The sequence below is a fragment of the Cygnus atratus genome, chromosome 13 (genome assembly GCF_013377495.2).
Source record: "Cygnus atratus isolate AKBS03 ecotype Queensland, Australia chromosome 13, CAtr_DNAZoo_HiC_assembly, whole genome shotgun sequence".
NCBI lineage: Eukaryota > Metazoa > Chordata > Aves > Anseriformes > Anatidae > Cygnus > Cygnus atratus.
Window position 1 is genome coordinate 21,293,037 of NC_066374.1, and position 17,028 is coordinate 21,310,064.

The window sequence follows — 17,028 nt, forward strand, 5'->3', positions numbered from 1 at the left end:
AGATTCTAAGATCAATTTTTAGCTCAGAACCAGCTATTTTACTTGGATTGTCTGAGTTCAGTTAGCAGCTATTGCAATAACGCATGACATTCTGAGCTTTGTGTTGTTTTTATGACTTCATGTAAATTGATATTACTTCACAGGTGAGTATAAAAACGGGGTCCCTGCTCCAAAGCAGGCCAAGGACAGCAGTGTAAATAGAAGCAGCGGCAAAATCACTCAGAGAAAACATACTGTCACAGAGGACAAGAGAATATTAAAGACCAAGTTGCAGAACGCAGGTAAACCAAAGAGAAAAAAATATTCTGCTTACCTGTGCTTAATGAAAACCAATAATTTTTGCTATTTTTAAATAAATGGAGATCTGAAACTGGAGTCTTTGGTCATTCCAAATCCCCATTTACTTCACTAGAAACTAAAAGCATTTAAAAAGATGACTAGATATATTAATATTAGGAAAAAATAAGCAGGAAGCTGCAGTGCACTGGTTCTGATATCATCCATGAGTTCTGAAGTTTTTATGACTGACTTGATTTGCCGGATTGCTCATTCCCACTGATCAGTGAAAGCAGAGAAAAAAAAAAAGAAAAAAAAAAAAGGCCAAACTGCATCTCCAGTGAAGAGAGTTTCAGCTTCTCAGCTTCTCACACTGCCTGAAACAGGGTCTGATCTGCATCACATAACATTGATTATTCAACGTAATTTGCATAAGAAGAAAAAAATCCCACTGACAAACATTTGCTGCCTCAGTTACAAAAGGTTTGCTTAAACATCTTTGTTAAGCAGTGCAGGGCAGGGCAGGAGAGGTATATACTAGCATAAATTATTTGGAGACTGGCTGGGTAGCAGAATTCAGGAATTTAAGCCTATTCTTCCTTCCTGACAAGAACTCAGAAGAAGGTAGAGGGAATGTTAGCCTGTCACATTCCCTTCTACAAGCCTAAATCTCTTTTGTAATACAGAGCATTTTGCAGTTTTCTTGTTTGCTTTCATTTTCATGGCTGGTTTCTCATCAGGTTCTCTGTATTTGGTTCAGACAATGCACGTCATTTCCAAAGGTAGCAAGCGCTATTTCTTTTGACCTTCCAAAGTGTTGAGATATAACTGTTATCTTCATAACTTAAAAAACAATGCTTAATACACTACAGAAGCTGAAGAAAAATAATTGCCTGTCTGAGGAATGACAGTGACTCTATTCACCAACATGTGAAAAAGCGAAGTGCTCTGATATTCGTGGCTAGAATGTCCTTAGTATGGCAAATGGTCACTTTTCTCAATTTAGCTGTTTTATTTGCATTGTTATTCTTTTCAAAACTAAGACTGCTATGTATAGTGACAGAAATAAAAATGAAAATCCTAAAGAACAAAATGTATCTCTTCTGAACTCCATATGCACTCCTCATCACTCAGAGTACCTACAAGAAAACAGCATGGTAGTAGTAACGGCTACAGCATGTTTTTATGTTTTACATCAAAATCACAAACACATCCAATGATCTTAGTGCTTATTCCATAATTCTAATGATTTAATGAAATGCTAATTATTGCATAGACCTCAGGAGGTCACCTTTTGCTCTCTTTGCATTCCTAACAACCTTTGACATTAGGTGTGACAAATTGATTCAAAATGTAGTTGCAGGAAAAAGGGCAGGAAAGCTGTGCTCTGCCTTGTGGGTGTTGTAGTTTTTCTGCTGACTATCTGCCTAGTCAGAAATAGGAAGCTGGACTCTAAGTCCCATAGCTCCCACTAGAGCCTACTGCACAGGCTCAGAGACCATATGCTCGGAGGGGGTGACTACATTGTGTCTATTGTATGATTGTTGGTTTTTTGTTGTTGTTGTTGTTTTTGTTTTTGTTTTCCCTGGCATTTTGTACGTTTCACAGGAGGTTTAAATCGGGAGGTTTAAATCAGCATGGCAGATGAGCAAGAAATTATGTGCAAACTCGAGAGCATCAAGGAGATCAGGTACGTTTGCTTTGTGCCACATCAGTTACATGAAACAGCTTTCTCAGGGGAGTGGAGGAGTTGCATCGATCTGAAAGTAGCTATTGTGCTCCTGAGGGAAAGCAAACCACCCCTGGGCTTTATGATAAGAGCTGAAATTACATTTTTCTAAATAGGGAAACAGCATCTGCAACCGGGAAGTATCAGCAGAAGGTGCAGCAAGGGGCTGTGATGGTCATACATTTCCAGAGAATTAACTCAGTGACACCGTAACACGAGAGGGAAGAGTGTGGGGGTGGTGTTGGGCTGCAGGTGTTTTCTTTTAAGCTCTTTGAAGTATTATTTCTCATTCCTGAGTCGCTCTGTCATAAATCTATTATTTTGCCTTGCCCACTCCCATCATTCCCTGGCAGGAACCTTAACAAGCTGGGAAAGGAAGGGCAAAAAGCAAACAGAGCATGACAGCAAAAGCCAAGGATGGATGTGCCCCTGAGAGTGGCATGTTTAAGTGTCTGAGCAGGACATGGATGTCTGGGCACAGCCAGGCAGAGACCAATGGGAGGATGTGTGGCTGCTCAACTGCCAGGGTGGCCGATCTCCCCGGGCAGTCAGTGCTGGCAGTCAGCTTTAGCTGGGATTGCGGCCTGCGAGGGAGTGTGGAATTTGTGCGTGTGCTAGGAGAGGGGAGCAGCTGAGCCAGTGATGCAGCCAGTGTTTACCTGGTTTCTTTCTACTCTCCCTTCCCTGGGCAGAGACACGGCCCTCTACCCAGAGGCAGAAAGATGGCTAAAGTGGGCAGGGAGAGCAAAGAGTCTTTCTACCTGCTGTTTCTGGCCACCACCCTGAAGTGGTGAGCAGGGCCACATGTACTGGGGTGACAGAGTGCTGGTGGTGATGGATGGGGACACAACAGCATTGGCTTTTTCTTCCATCATCTTGAGAATCTGCCACAAGGCAGGCAGCTGTCTCTCTCCTGTTCTGTGCAACACAACACATGAAGAATTTGCATATAGTGTTCTTTGTATGGTGAATTGCAGAATGCCTTGAAAGAGGGGGAGTCATAAACAATGAACGGCACCGTATGTGCCCGTGTTGGGGGTATGTGTTTTTCTGAGCTTTAGGTAGGACATTTTCACTCTTTGACATAGGACACTGATATTCAGGATAGGGCCTGAGCTGTCTATATTTAGCAGGAATTCATGCATCCAAAAGCCAGAATGCATTACAAAGAAAGTGATTTGGTATGTAGCCAGGAGCTGAAAGGTGAGGTGGTGGGTAACCCCAGAGTGGAAGGAAGTGTTTTGGGGCATGGCAGCTGAAGACAGGCTATCAGTGGGGATATTTGCAGGAGAGGCAGGGGACAAAGGTGCTGCTGCTTGGCCCTGCACGCAGATGGCTGCAGAGACATCTTTCTGGCTGTTAACAGCACCTCTAGCAAGCACACTTGACCTGTGGAAAGAGGTGAATTAGGCAGCAATGTATGGGCCTTGGCCCTCTTCACTCGATATCATGAAGATGAACAAAGATCAGGCAAAAAAATTTATCTAACATCCCAAAACTACATGTAGAAAGAGATGGAATAACACATGCTTTTCAGAATAAGAACAACACTTTTCTATGGAACTATTATTGGACAGGCTCCTTTAAAATACAGATCTAAATATGGCCTATTACAGTTTGAGGTCCAAATATTCTAACACTGACTTTAAATATCTCATTAAATTATCTTTCCAGAGAAAGTGGTACCCTGTATTTGGAAATTTATGGTGTATTCAATTTTATGACAATATATTCAAATGGGACATTTAAACTGTAATTAAGACATTTTTTATATTAGTTTATGGTATAAGGTACTGTAAAGGTGACATTATTACCTTTATTGTGCAATGAGGTATCAAGAAATTTGCTTGAATATATTTTAATTTAAAAAATCAAAAACAAATCCTGCTTGCAGCATTCATGTCAATTTTGAGTCTCCTTTCACAAAATGTGGTCAGATAAACTACCTATTTAAAATGTCTTTTAATTCTATGAAAAAAATATCATTCAAAATTGCTATAAGAAACCCTTATCTTTACAGAGCAAACACACCTTTGATGGATCTGGCAGGCTTTATTTTAATCTGCATTCCATGTACTATTGTACAGGCAAAGGAAAAAAAAAAAAGCCCTCACAATTAAAATCAAAGAAGTTGCCAATTTCTGTAGCTGCACTCTATCATTTATTAAAGGCAGCTCAGCTGGGTTTTTGATGGAATTCTGGAATATGATTCTCAAAACTTGTATACATAGATAAAAAAAATACATAATTTGTAGCCAATGGAATTGCTGTTGTCAGTAAATGTATATATGTGCCAGTAATCCAAAAGTATCTGCACATGCTTATTGATATGCATTGAGTAGTTTCACAGAACTAACCCTAGTTGTAAAATTAAGCAAATACATAAAGACTGGACCTCAGTGTTCTAACTGGGAGGAGATCAAAGAGAATGAGAGTGAACTTACCCATGACAGATGCTAGTTTCACTGCTTAATGCCCTACTGTGGCATTAAGTAGTCACTTAGCGACTACTGTTACCATTGCAGTCTAAGAACTTAAACAGAAGGGCAAAGAACACGAGGGCAGAATTCATTAGGCAGTGTAGAAATCACAACTGCAGTTTTTGTTTCAAAACATCACAGCATGTTGCCTGATGCTAACAGAGAGTTCTAATTTGTATGCACTTTTTCTTTCCTATACCAAAAGCTAATCATTTGGTCTGAAACAATCCCCTGCAATGCATTCGTTGTGGCAATTTGGCAGAGCACAGAGGCCAGTGACTAGTAACAGTGAGGAAAGTGATCTTTTTCCATTGTCTTGGGTGAATACATTCCATAAATACAAGAGAGGAAACAGGGATAAAACTGGGGACAAGTACTCCCAGTTTCAGTAATCAAAGCTGCTATTGCTAAGTATATGGAAGCAATGAGGCTTGATGAAAACAGGAGTAGATGGTTGGAGGATACTTTTTAGTGGGATATTGCCACATTTAAAATAGAAGACAGAGATGATCTCTTTTACTGGTTTAAGTCCAATATTCATGTTCGGACTAGTAAATACTGTTCAGACTAGTGAGTACTGAGACTGAGGGACAACCTCATTGCAGCCTACAGCTTCTTCTCAAGGGGAGCAGAGGGGCAGGCGCTGATCTCTTCTCTCTGGTGACAGTGACAGGACCCGAGGGAAGGGCATGGAGCTGGGATAGGGCCAGTTCTGGTTGGACATTAGGAAAGCTTGCCAGAGTTCAAGAAGCATTTGGACAACACTCTCAAACATATGGTCTGATTTTTGGCTGGTCCTGTGTGGAGCCAGGAGTTGGGCTCAATGATCCTTGTGGGTTCCTTTCATCTGGGGATATTCTGTGATTCTAGGACGTTCCAGCCATCTGATAACTTTTATGGTCCTCCTCTGGTCCGGCTCTAACAGGTCCACATCTTTCTCGTGCTGGGGGCCCCAGAGCTGGATGCTGTACTACAGGTGGGGTCTCGCGGGGTCAGAACAGAGGGGGAGAACCAACTCCCTCTTAGTTCTGAACACATATCGGAGAAGTTATTTATGATACTGTTTTTATTTCTTGTAGCTTTATAAGCTCCTGAAGTGAGAGAGAGAACAACTTTGGCTATAATTCTTGAAATAGATAATGAGAGTTAGTTGTCCCAGGGACTGACCCAGCTTTCTGCCATTCTCTTCAGCAAATGGTGGAAGACTGTTGTGCCAGTTCCCTATGCCAGTGATGTCTGAGGCAGCCAGTAAAAGGATTAACAAAACCTGGGGCATAAGCGGTTACTGCACTCATTGAGACTGATTTGGAAAACAGGAACAAAGGATTCAAAGGCACATGCGAGTCTTCCCAAGAGGGAGGGTGACAGGCAAGATCCAGACAAACGGAAGCAAGAATAGACTCTATACAGACACTTGCCATATACTTTAAAGAAGAGTCCTCAGGCTAGCTCTAAAATTTCTTTGGGAATCTTGGTTGGAGCAAGAGAAAACAGTAACCCTGTTAAAGCCAAGTATAACAAGGAAGGCCAGAGGTGGTACTGTACAAATACCTGAAATGTGACATTGCAGGTTCTTGTTATAAACATTTAAGTGTTGTTGACACCTGGGTTATGGCATATCATATTCTAACCTAAAGTACAGGAAAAATAACTAAGACTTCTTGGTTAACTAAATCACAGAATCACAGAAACAAGACCAGGAACAAGAACAGTTTGTTTGGTCTGTTCAATGACTAGTACAACTGCTGAATCACAAGAGCAGTAGACTGTTCTGCTGCTTAAAGCTGTCTGATGACTGAAACTCACACCCCTTAATTGTCAGCTTTGAAGAGAGAGAAATGGACTGGGTTTCTAAACACTTTTGCAATGGAATGACAGATTGGCACTTTTTTTTTTTAAATTAGAATGCAGGACATTGGTAGAAACATTTACAAATATGTGAAAGGTACAAGATTTTAGCAAAGAACCAAGAACTTGTCATGGTGTACCTACAAATGGGATGTTGGTGGTGAATGTCATCTTGAGTTTTTACTACTCTGACATGTCATTGCTCTGGAATTTTCTTTAATCTGAACTTGAAGTTAGCATTGTAGCAGTTCAAATTACTGTCCACATAGTGGTAGTCAATGTATAGAATATTATAGTAATTTCCATTTAATTTTATGTATCTCCGAATCCTGTTCAAAACCTTTCATATTTTCTGGATTTCTCTACTTTGGAACTAGGTTTTAATCTCAGTAAATTGATACAGTAGAACTCTTAGTACAAATTCTCTGAATCTGCAGTAACTGTTACATTTTTACAATGTACTCTTCGTTTCATAATTCTGTATATGAAAGTTTGATATAATCTCATACATTAGAAATGCTCAGCAAAAGAGCTGGGATTAGAATTCAGTTCTGTCATTGCACCTTATGTTTTTTCAGGCATACGTAGTTTCATCCTTGCCTATTACTGCTACCTACTTCTTCCATCTATTCATCTATAAAGTGACACCTTGACAAATATTTTGCAGTGACTTACTGTTGTCCCTCTATATTTGTAATTATCACTGGGATCCAGGAATAAGACTTTGCAGATGGAAAAAATAAAGGCGCGACTGAAAGCAGAATTTGAAGCTTTGGAGTCTGAGGAGAGGCACCTGAAAGAATACAAACAGGAAATGGACCTGCTGCTGCAAGAGAAGATGGCCCATGTGGAGGAGCTGCGTCTGATCCATGCTGATATTAATGTGGTATGCAACAGTCCAGCTGCAGGCAGTCTAAGACAGTTGTATATGAATCAAGCCACAGGTTGTGGAATTGCACACATCAATGAACTATGATTGGCTGAATAATCTGGACTTTACAACACCATCCTAGGATCCTACAAAAAGTGCCAATTAAATTTACTTCATGCTAATTGTTTTTTTCCTGTCTGTGAAAGGTGGGATATTTTGTAATGTGAGCTTAGAAAGCATTTGGACCAAGGGGTTAGATTGCCAAGCCCATTCTAGCTACGACCTCACCATTAGTCATAGTAACATCATTCTGACAGTCCCATAGAAAACCATTCTTCCTGTTAGTCTCTTCTCATCCAGCAGCTGAAGGCAGCTAGCTGGGACTTTTGATTGCTTTTTGTTTTGGTTTGGTTTTTATGTTTTGTGTTTTTTCTGAAGAAAAGGGATTTGGGGAAAACATGATATTTATGAAGTTCTTAGCAAGAGTTTACCTTCATCACTGAGTAGAACCACCAAACATTACCAGAGTACAGTAAGAAGCACCAGCCAGAAGGAAATTAATACAATTAAAATTAATTAATTATAAGGGAATCTATTTCAGATGGAGAACACTATCAAGCAATCTGAGAATGATCTCAACAAGCTCTTGGAATCTACTCGTCGCCTGCACGAGGAGTACAAACCCCTGAAGGAGCATGTAGATGCTCTGCGGATGACTCTGGGCTTGCAGAGGCTGCCAGATCTGTGTGAGGAGGAAGAGAAACTGTCCCTTGAGTAAGTCTCCAAAGCAAACATTATCTGGGTTTATATTTATAATATAATAATCTAGCTCTTAATTTTATTCTTTGGTTTTGTCATTCTACTTTGTTTGGTAGGTGGAAGAAAGAACTTAAGAGGTATGCATGAAAAGAAAAAGTTATCAGAAAAGAGATGTGGGAGCACATGTATTTGATAACATTATTTGAATTTGTTGGAAGTTAGATTATTCCAAACTGCAAACTCTACATATGATATGTAAAAATTCAAGAGTTTGTTTCTCTAGATTTTATATTGTATATTGTTTTTTCTAACAAGGTATTTTTTTCATGTTTTTTTTGCTTGTTTAGCAGAGAGAGAAGACAATACAAGAAAGGCATACAAAGCAATTATTCTTCAATTGGTTTGTGGTACTGCTAGTCATATTTTTTCTTTTTTGCTGCATGCACATGGCAGTGCCATTTAGACATCTACCTGTGACCATAAAAACTAAAAGTTTACCCTAGATGTGGAATAGATTTGGATAATGACCTCAGTTTCATTTTTCAAGGCGTAACCTAGAAGGCAGCAGAATTAGCTACTATTCAAAGAACAGTGTCCTTTGTTTAACAGATCAGTTTTAAATGCAATTGATGTTTTAAGAAAACTACATTTCTTAATGCCCTGCACATTTGGCATCACTTTAACTGACACACAGTTTTCAAGATTTCTCTGGATTCCTTCAGAAATGCAGTTTTCCGCTCAAAGCAGCTTGACACTACAAAGAAATGTATAAATCTATTGCATTAAAAATATTAACAGAATAAAATATAGAAATAGAGAGTTTGACAGTGGTACATCTAAAGCTGTTAAAGATTAAGTATGTACACTATATATTTTCTAGCCTATTAGTTTTATATTTAGTTGTAAATCAAGATGCCTTAGAAGCTAACAATCATTTCCATTCTTCTGAAATCTGTCTGATGTGCTCAAATGTAGAGGAAAATACCAGCAACTCTATTTAAGAATTAGTCCAAAAGGTGTCTAAATGTAGGCAATTTGACTCTAATGGGGAAATGTGATAAAGAAATATGGTCCATTATATTTTAACACAAATTATCCCTTAAAAATAATGAAATAGTCCAAAAGGTGTTTATTTTTTTATTTTTATTTAAAATTTTTTTTTTGGTCTAGCTACTTTGAAAAGCAGAAAGCAGAATGGCAGACAGAACCACAGGAGCCTCCCATTCCAGAGTCTCTGGCTGCAGCTGCAGCAGCTGCCCAACAGCTGCAAGTGGCTAGGAAACAAGATACCAGACAGACAGCAACTTTCAGACAACAGCCACCTCCAATGAAGGTCAGGAGATGGAATGTGCTGTTTTTTCTCTTCTGTCATTGAAATATACAATGTTTATAAAATTGATCAGTATTTACAAAAAGTAAAAATGATGCGTCCTGATTCTGATTTTTTTTCTGCAGTTCATATCAAAAGCAATCCCAGCAGACTTAAACTAGTAGCACCAGTCATCAAGGGTTGACAAGGCTTTATTTTGACTCCTTTATGCCCTTAGAATCTCCATAGAGATGCAGGCAATTCTCACTCATTTTGTGTTTCATGTGAGAGAAAGGCATGGAAGAAAGATGCTGGGTAAAAGAAAGACCAATAGCTGGGAGGTAATCCACAATGGATACATATCAGAAGCAATGCACATATTTTATGAGGAAATATAACTATTCATGGTAGAAATTACCACAGAAGGTGATTGATTCTGTACTTCTTGGTATCTTCAAATCAAGATTAATGTATGGATTAGTTCAACCTAACTGTAAGCACTTAAGTGAGGTGTACTACTTTGAACAGTTATACTCAGCTCTTTCTGTAGTTAGTAGAAACAGAAAAGTAATTGCATACTATCCATCCCACCCTAGTTTCAAAGATTCACGGAGTAGGAAGGCAAACTGAGGTAAGTACATTTCATAGTTATGTTTTACTATCTAGAGTTAGGTCAGCAAAAATCCTTTCTGAGAGCAATACACGTCAGTCAAATGGAAGTTCGAGGCTGAGTATGGAACAAAAGGGTAGAGTGCTGTATCTTGTGTTAAATATGTAGAATTAATCTAATCACCCTCTCTGCCTTGAATGCTGTGAAATTGCAGTCAGACTTCACTATAACTTCTCTGACTCAGTGAGCTATTACCCTTGTAGACATCTTTAAAGCACATGGAAAGCTTAAAATGAAATGGAATTTAATTCTGAGATTATTGATACAGGCCTGAACCATGTGTTTGCTGAACTGTAGTTTAAATACAATGAGATTCGTTACTTTTTCCTTTGGCCTGAAGTTACTGTACAGTCTAGACACCTGGATATAAAATTTAGCATTGGTTTGCCCTTAAAGGCAAGAAGTCTTGTCTTGGTTATTTTTTTCAGTATTGATACTCAATAACCCATGTATCAATGCCACTTAAATGTTTATAACAAAAGGCTGCAATGTCGCGTTTCAGGCATGTTTATCGTGTCACCAGCAAATTCATCGGAATGCACCCATATGTCCACTCTGCAAAGCAAAGAGCCGATCTCGGAATCCCAAAAAGCCCAAGAGGAAACAGGACGAATGAAACCCAGAAGACTGACGAGCAAAATGTGACCTCTTCCAGTACCCTTCCAGTAGAACTGTAAATTTGGCCAGACTTTACTGAAGTGCAGACTCAAGTATGACCAACCCATTGTTTTCTATCCAATGCAATGTAAGCACAATGTTCCTGTCCTGTCTTAATTTCCTTCTGGTCCTTAGGATTTAGTTTTAAGAAAATAAGTACTAATGGTGCTACAATTTAACATTTCAGTCATTCCATCTTTTGGACTCATAAGCAACACAGAATTCTTATGCAGGTATCCTAAATGCCAGACTACACCTACTGGCCAAATGTGATTACTACAAATGCTTTTATGTATTTTTAAAAACAGATGTTACTAATAGATTATTCTTATTTTCCTATTTTCTGATAACAGGATACTATTTGAAATGCAGAAAAATCTGTTTGTTTCACTAAAGAACAATTTGTTTTCCATGCTGGTACGATTGTGTAGGCTTGGGTATCAAGTAGCACTTTTTTTTTTTTTAATATGGGACATGTTCAGGAAAAAAAAGAAATGGTTTATACAAGAAATCAGTGTATTAAGGACACAAGTGAATTTTGATTTACTGGAGTTTGATTGTATCATTCCATCAAATTTGTCTTAAAATTTGGAGGAGGGATCCAGTTATAGTCTGTGTGTGAAGTACTAAAAATGACATAATTTGTGTCATCTTTAACATCTTAATGTGATATTATTTTCAGCAGTCAGAAGACTAATTGATTTAAATATAAGGTTTAAATTAATACATTAGTAGTCCTCCTAGGCTCTAGGGCAAACAAGCTCACTGTAGTTCTCTAGGAAACATGCATCAAATACCCCAAACCTCTATGTCCACAGACTACAACAGCAGCCATTCTGCACGTCTCCCCTTCCTGGTTCCTATAGCAGAAATCTTTGGCAGACGTATCATCTGTTGGATCACAGGGAAGTTTAATAACATGCGCTGGGAACAGTGTCGACTAAAAAACGATGTATTTCACTAGAACTGCCTGGTTTTTTTTTTTGCTTCCTTTTTTTTGGGGGGGGGTTGTTTTTCTCCCTGACCAAAACTTCCTATTGTTGTATCTTTTAATAAGCCATTATGAAGTTAGTTTTTCATCCTGTTTTTTTTTTCTTGCTCTGCATGTGTGACAAAAGAACCCCAATTAGAGGATCCTGCAGACCCCTCCCTTTATCTCTGTCTTCCCTATTTCATCTCATGCAGCTGCAGTTTCTCCAACAGGGAGGGTGGCAGTGACCCAACTACAGAACAGGGCCTTCAGACTTACTCATTTCTAATTCCAGTTTTGTCACCAACTTTGTTGACTAAACTGATCTTAAGTATTATATATTCTTTTCACTAAGTTCAGGAGACAGGGACTGCCTGTTTGCATTCAGCCTCTCTTTTTAGCCCATGTTTTCTTCTACTATTATGCTAGATTGGATATATTGAGAATTTTGCTTGTTAAAAACGAAGGACAAGGAAGCCCCAAGTCTCTGGTCAGAACTTTGTGAAATGCTGTGGACTCTACAAATACACATAAAACACTTTTGCTGTCCAAATCTCACACATTGCCATTAATTTCCAAACTCATCCATAAAGTACATGAATATTTTATTGAATATAGCCTTATAATTTATGCCAAGTTCAGTCAGTATTCTCCCATTTTAACGTTTGATAGCCTAATAAACATCTGTCAACAGCAGAGGCAGAATATGGATTATGTGCCCCTGACAACATGTTAAAAAGCAGATTCTGTGAGCTGCATTACTGGGATTCAGTCTCTGAGTGATGATGGAGGAGAGCATGACCCTGTCCTCCCTTCACCAGATGGCAGTAGTGCCCTAACTATCCTTCTGCATGTTTCCAACGCAAATACCGCGTTCTGTTTTTAAATGTCAGAGAGGCCATATGCTGTGTATCCTACTCAGAGCAATTCCTACTGAGCTTAAAGGAAAACATACACAGAGTTAAAGAACAGCATATGGACTCTTTCCTCCAAACTGCATGCATGGAAACAGCATACTTTTATGGTAGATGTTGCTAAGTTTCAGAAGTAGTGACAATGGAGAGTGGGTGAATGGCTCGCAATGAAGTAGTGCATGAAGAGGCACAGATATGTAGAACTGACTTACAGTCCTGAAAGTCCCAAAATAGATGGGGTTAGTCCAAGCTGTTCTTACTTTGCTGTTACTTTGCCAGGTTCTTTGTTTCTTTGGAGATCTCTAGAGCTCTAAACTGAAGCATGCTTAATGATTCCTAACATCATTCCTAAACACCATTTCCTAACTTTGTATAACAGTTCTGTATTTTTACTTTTTTTTTTTTAAACTAGTCCTTAGTGCCCTCATGTTTAACAAGTTTTTTATTAATATTTTTAAAGAGAAAAAAATGTGTGTATGACATACTGTGTTTGTATCAATCACATACTAGTGTTTAGAAATCTGTTTTCACATCCTTTATGAAGTTCAGTCATATGAATAGTTTGTGTTGCTGAGAATGAGTCAAACTACTTCAAGGAGACAAAATCCATATTATTTAATAAGGGATACTGGGGGCATAGGGAGGGGGGGGAAGCAGTATCTTTCTTAGGGAACTATTAATATTTTCTCTCACAGATTAATTAAGAAAGTTAACTGAAGAGCTCTTCTTGTGACAGCCTTGGCCCTTTTTCTCCCTGCCACCTTTCTCAAGAGACTTGAGAGATAATTACGAAATACTGATTCCTTGTTCTGTTAGTCAGAGGAGGAAGCTGTCTGAAGAACAGTTTTTACTATAAAACTATAGCACTTCTGCACTGTGAAGCAACAATGGCCTCTTCCTTTGTACCTAAAGTTCTTTCAGGATATTTCTTCACGTGGCTTAAATTCATTCTTATTTAGCTTAGATTCTCTTGATAGCCACAAAGAAACCCCTGTTGTGGATGCTGAGAGGCTATTTAAGCCTTGAATAGTTTACAGGACATTTACATTACTAACCTCTGGTTTGACCCTGGCTTTGTCATTCCCTTTTCAATGAGTAATCAAACGATAACAGAATCACTGGATTCTTTTTGTTGTAGGTGGTTTCCAGGGCTGTTCCCTACTTCCTCACTTGCTTCAAATGGTATAGTCCTGTTCTTTTGCAACCAAGTGGCACAGAATTCACAAGCCACCGCCCCGCCATAAGATCACACTAAAAGGATGAGAGCATTGTACTGTGTTTAATGACTTTAGAAATAATCACACCGAGGTCAGGGTTGAGTAGTTGTTCAAACTTTAGTGCCAAGGACACCATTATCTGTGGAGAAAAGCCAAATTCTTATAATTGCGCTTACTGAATTTTAACTTTAGCTTTCTAAATGGCACACTTGCGGCTGACTGAACCTGCCAACGGCTTCAAGTTACAGAATCTGCTTGTGAAAGAATAGCCATTGAGGTGCTGTTCTAAATACCTGACTAACCAAGAAGTCAAGACTTTATTAGCACTTTAAATAAATAAATGAAAGTGCTTTCTCTTATTTTACAGTTTTCTAAGTCCTCCGACATGGGTTTTCCATTTTAGCATTTAGATATTTTAGCAATACCTGGAGTTTCACTGGCTTCTGTGTTCTAAATATTTTATTCTTCTGACCAGGAGTAACCTGTTAAAGTTGTCTGTACAGTTCTTTTTAATAAATGTTTGTTACATGTCATGCTTTCTTCATGCAGAGTATTTTCACAACTGTTATTTGCTTTTGCTACTGAGAAGCAGCCATATCCTGAAAGGCAAATCCCAGATCTCTAATTTTACAGTATGCAATTAGCCCCAATTCTGTTATACCTTCATAGAAACTTTATGGTCATAAATATGGGGAAAGAAATACCTGTGAGCCTAGAAAGTAGAAAGGAAAAGGAAATAGCAAGACAGACTTTAACCTAGCCAAACTTCTCAGTAACATTTCTTGAACACAAACCACTTTGTGCTTAGGCTCCAAGATCTCTGCATCTGCGTAACAGTCACAGAAACGACATCCGATTTCATGTTTGTTTGTTCTTTCTTCTCGGTCTCACCCACATGACCTTGGCTTGGCATGGCAAATGGAAGTGCTAAACCTTGATCAGGAAGGTGAGTGGAGAAAAGTTGAAGTACAGGGATGGTTTTTGGTTTGGTAGTCTATTGGTCCACCTCTGTGTGACTCTTCTTTTCAGGTGATGAAGAAGAAACTAGCGACATCCTAGTAGGTTTCTTTGGTCCACGTTGAGGATGGATTCTGACCCCTGAGAATTAAGTCAAGGGGCAAATACTGTGTGTGTTGGGGGGTGGTTGGCAGGGGGAGGCGGGGAGTTGCCTAGCAGTTGTCTATCTGACTTCAGCAACAGAGCAGGTCAGTTGACTACCGTTTTGCTTCTGAGGAGGGTGTTGCATTGGAAGCAGCTTGGCTGGCGTGCTGTTCCTTAGGAGGAACCATTCAAAGGAAACAAAGGAGAAAAAGAAAGGGGGGGAGGAGGGGGGAAGAGGAGGGGCGGTATTTAATCCCCACCAGAAGAATCCTTATTAGTTTGTGATTTTGATTGTTTTTCTTAATTATTATAGGGGGTGGGGAGAGAGAGAGAGAGAGAGAGAGAGAGACGATGCATTTTAAGCTTATATAAGTAATGGGTTAGTGATAGGACGGGGGGGAAAATCAGCATTCCCAATTAATCCAGAACATCTCTTGAGTTCTGTCTCGCAACAATTGTTGGATTTGCACCCAGATGCCTAGAAACACTGAAGAGGCGTTGTCCCCGATTGCTATTCCGTTACCAGCAGTAACTGTGTCTGGATTCTCTAGATTTCTAAAAACGACGCATCATACTCAGTCCTGGGCAGGAACAGATTTTGAAGTTGAGCTCCCTACCCATAATCCTGGCTACAACATAGCATGTTATCAAAGGTGCCTTTTAAACGACATTGATAGAAGCTCACGGGACAATAGTACTGACCCCTGGTGTGGAAATGTTATCCATGAAGTAGGGAATTATCCGTACTGTACCGAGTATGGTAGCTACGGGAATGCTAATATACATAACGCGCACCAGATACAACAGGAGAATCCCGTAACCGAACGGCCTATCCCAAATGGCAAGGGGTGGTACTGGCTATGTGGCAATCAAGCCAGGAAGATGTTGCCCCTAGGATGGAAGGGAGCTTGCATCCTGGGGGGCAATAATTCCAAATGTAACTATTATTGAAGACCTGCAAAGCCAAAGCCCCCCCAAGACTCTATGCAGAATTAAGAGGACTCCAGATGATCCTCTAGTAAAAAGAAATGGGGCATTTCACGGTTTTGCAAGGTGGTTTTTACCTTGGTTAGGGGTGAGTGAATTAGAAAAAGCTATTGTAAATATCTCAGTTCTAACTGAAGACCTAGAAAATAACACTCTGGGTGCAGTCCAGGCACTACGAAGGAAGGTAACAAGTTTGTCAAAAATAGTACTCCAGAATCGAATGGTACTAGATTTATTACTAGCCTCACAAGGAGGAGCATGCAATTAATGCATGTAATTAATGCTAGTTGCTGTATACATGTAGATCAAACGGGACAAATTTGACTGATCTCAAAAATGTCTGGGGAAAAAAAAAGAGATCCTACACAGAGCGGCTGAAGATGACGCTTCCTGGGGATTTAGAAACAGTTGGGAGAAACTTAACTTCATGGTTACCTGAATGGAATTGGCTCAAACAACTATTTGTTGTTATAATAATAACGGCATTGTGTATCTGTCATGGCCGTGACATCCAAAGAAAAATATTGCGCCCTAATGTTGGAAAAACTTAAAGGTGGGGGATGCGAAGAGGTGCAAAAACAACAGTAGGAGTAAGAAAAGAAGAGGGGGGAGTTGTGAGAAACAGAGTTGTGTTTTTGCAATAGAAGGTGGTTTTTTTGCAGTGGAAAATTCCACTAACCTTGCATATTCAAAAGTGATCGTGCCAGCACGACAGTAGCATAGCAGCGGGGAGTATATTAAGAAGATAAAGGGAAGGTCCCGCTGTCCCAAAATAAGGGGGATAGCTAAGGAAAACAGGACGAGCAGTGCAAAATCAGTAAAAACAAAAATCACAGGCCCTCTAGACACGAGAGAAGAAGGGGAGAAGAGAAAAAAAAAGGAAAAGGGGAAATTAATGGTTGATCAACTAAAATTGTACATCTAGGGTACGGTAGTGAGCGTCAAGTAGCTTGTGAACCTGCAGAACTCAGCCAAGGAGGAAACAGGAGGAATCAAGTGTCGGGTAATAGGGAATAATGCAAGGTTACGACATACTTGCAGGACGCCTGCCATTACAATGAGAGAAGACCAAGCATACCCGGACCTTATTAAAAAAAACAAACAAACAAAAAAGGCACCACAGGGGCAACCTCTGCCCTAAGTTGTGTAAAAGCATAAAGCTGTGAGTGGCGGTTTTTTTTTCTTTTTTTTTTTAGCTCGCACATCAGCGCTGCTCCAGGAAGCCCTGCCTGCCGCTCTG

The 17,028-nt window shown here is 39.5% G+C and overlaps 1 protein-coding gene across 2 annotated transcripts; it reads left to right on the forward strand.

The window, feature by feature from the left end:
• Positions 1–1,751: 1,751 nt before the first annotated feature.
• ZC4H2 (zinc finger C4H2-type containing) lies at positions 1,752–14,236 on the forward strand. 2 transcript variants are annotated; one of them, XM_035541335.2, is made up of 6 exons: positions 1,762–1,966; positions 5,356–5,461; positions 7,048–7,219; positions 7,806–7,978; positions 9,134–9,296; positions 10,445–14,236. In XM_035541335.2, the coding sequence occupies exons 1-6, from the start codon at positions 1,921–1,923 to the stop codon at positions 10,556–10,558; spliced, it is 774 nt and encodes a 257-aa protein (XP_035397228.1). In that variant the 5' UTR covers positions 1,762–1,920; the 3' UTR covers positions 10,559–14,236. The 2 variants fall into 2 exon arrangements, with proteins under 2 accessions (XP_035397229.1, XP_035397228.1); XM_035541336.1 differs by lacking the exon at positions 5,356–5,461 and having other exon boundaries at positions 1,752–1,966.
• The last annotated feature ends 2,792 nt before the right edge of the window (positions 14,237–17,028 follow it).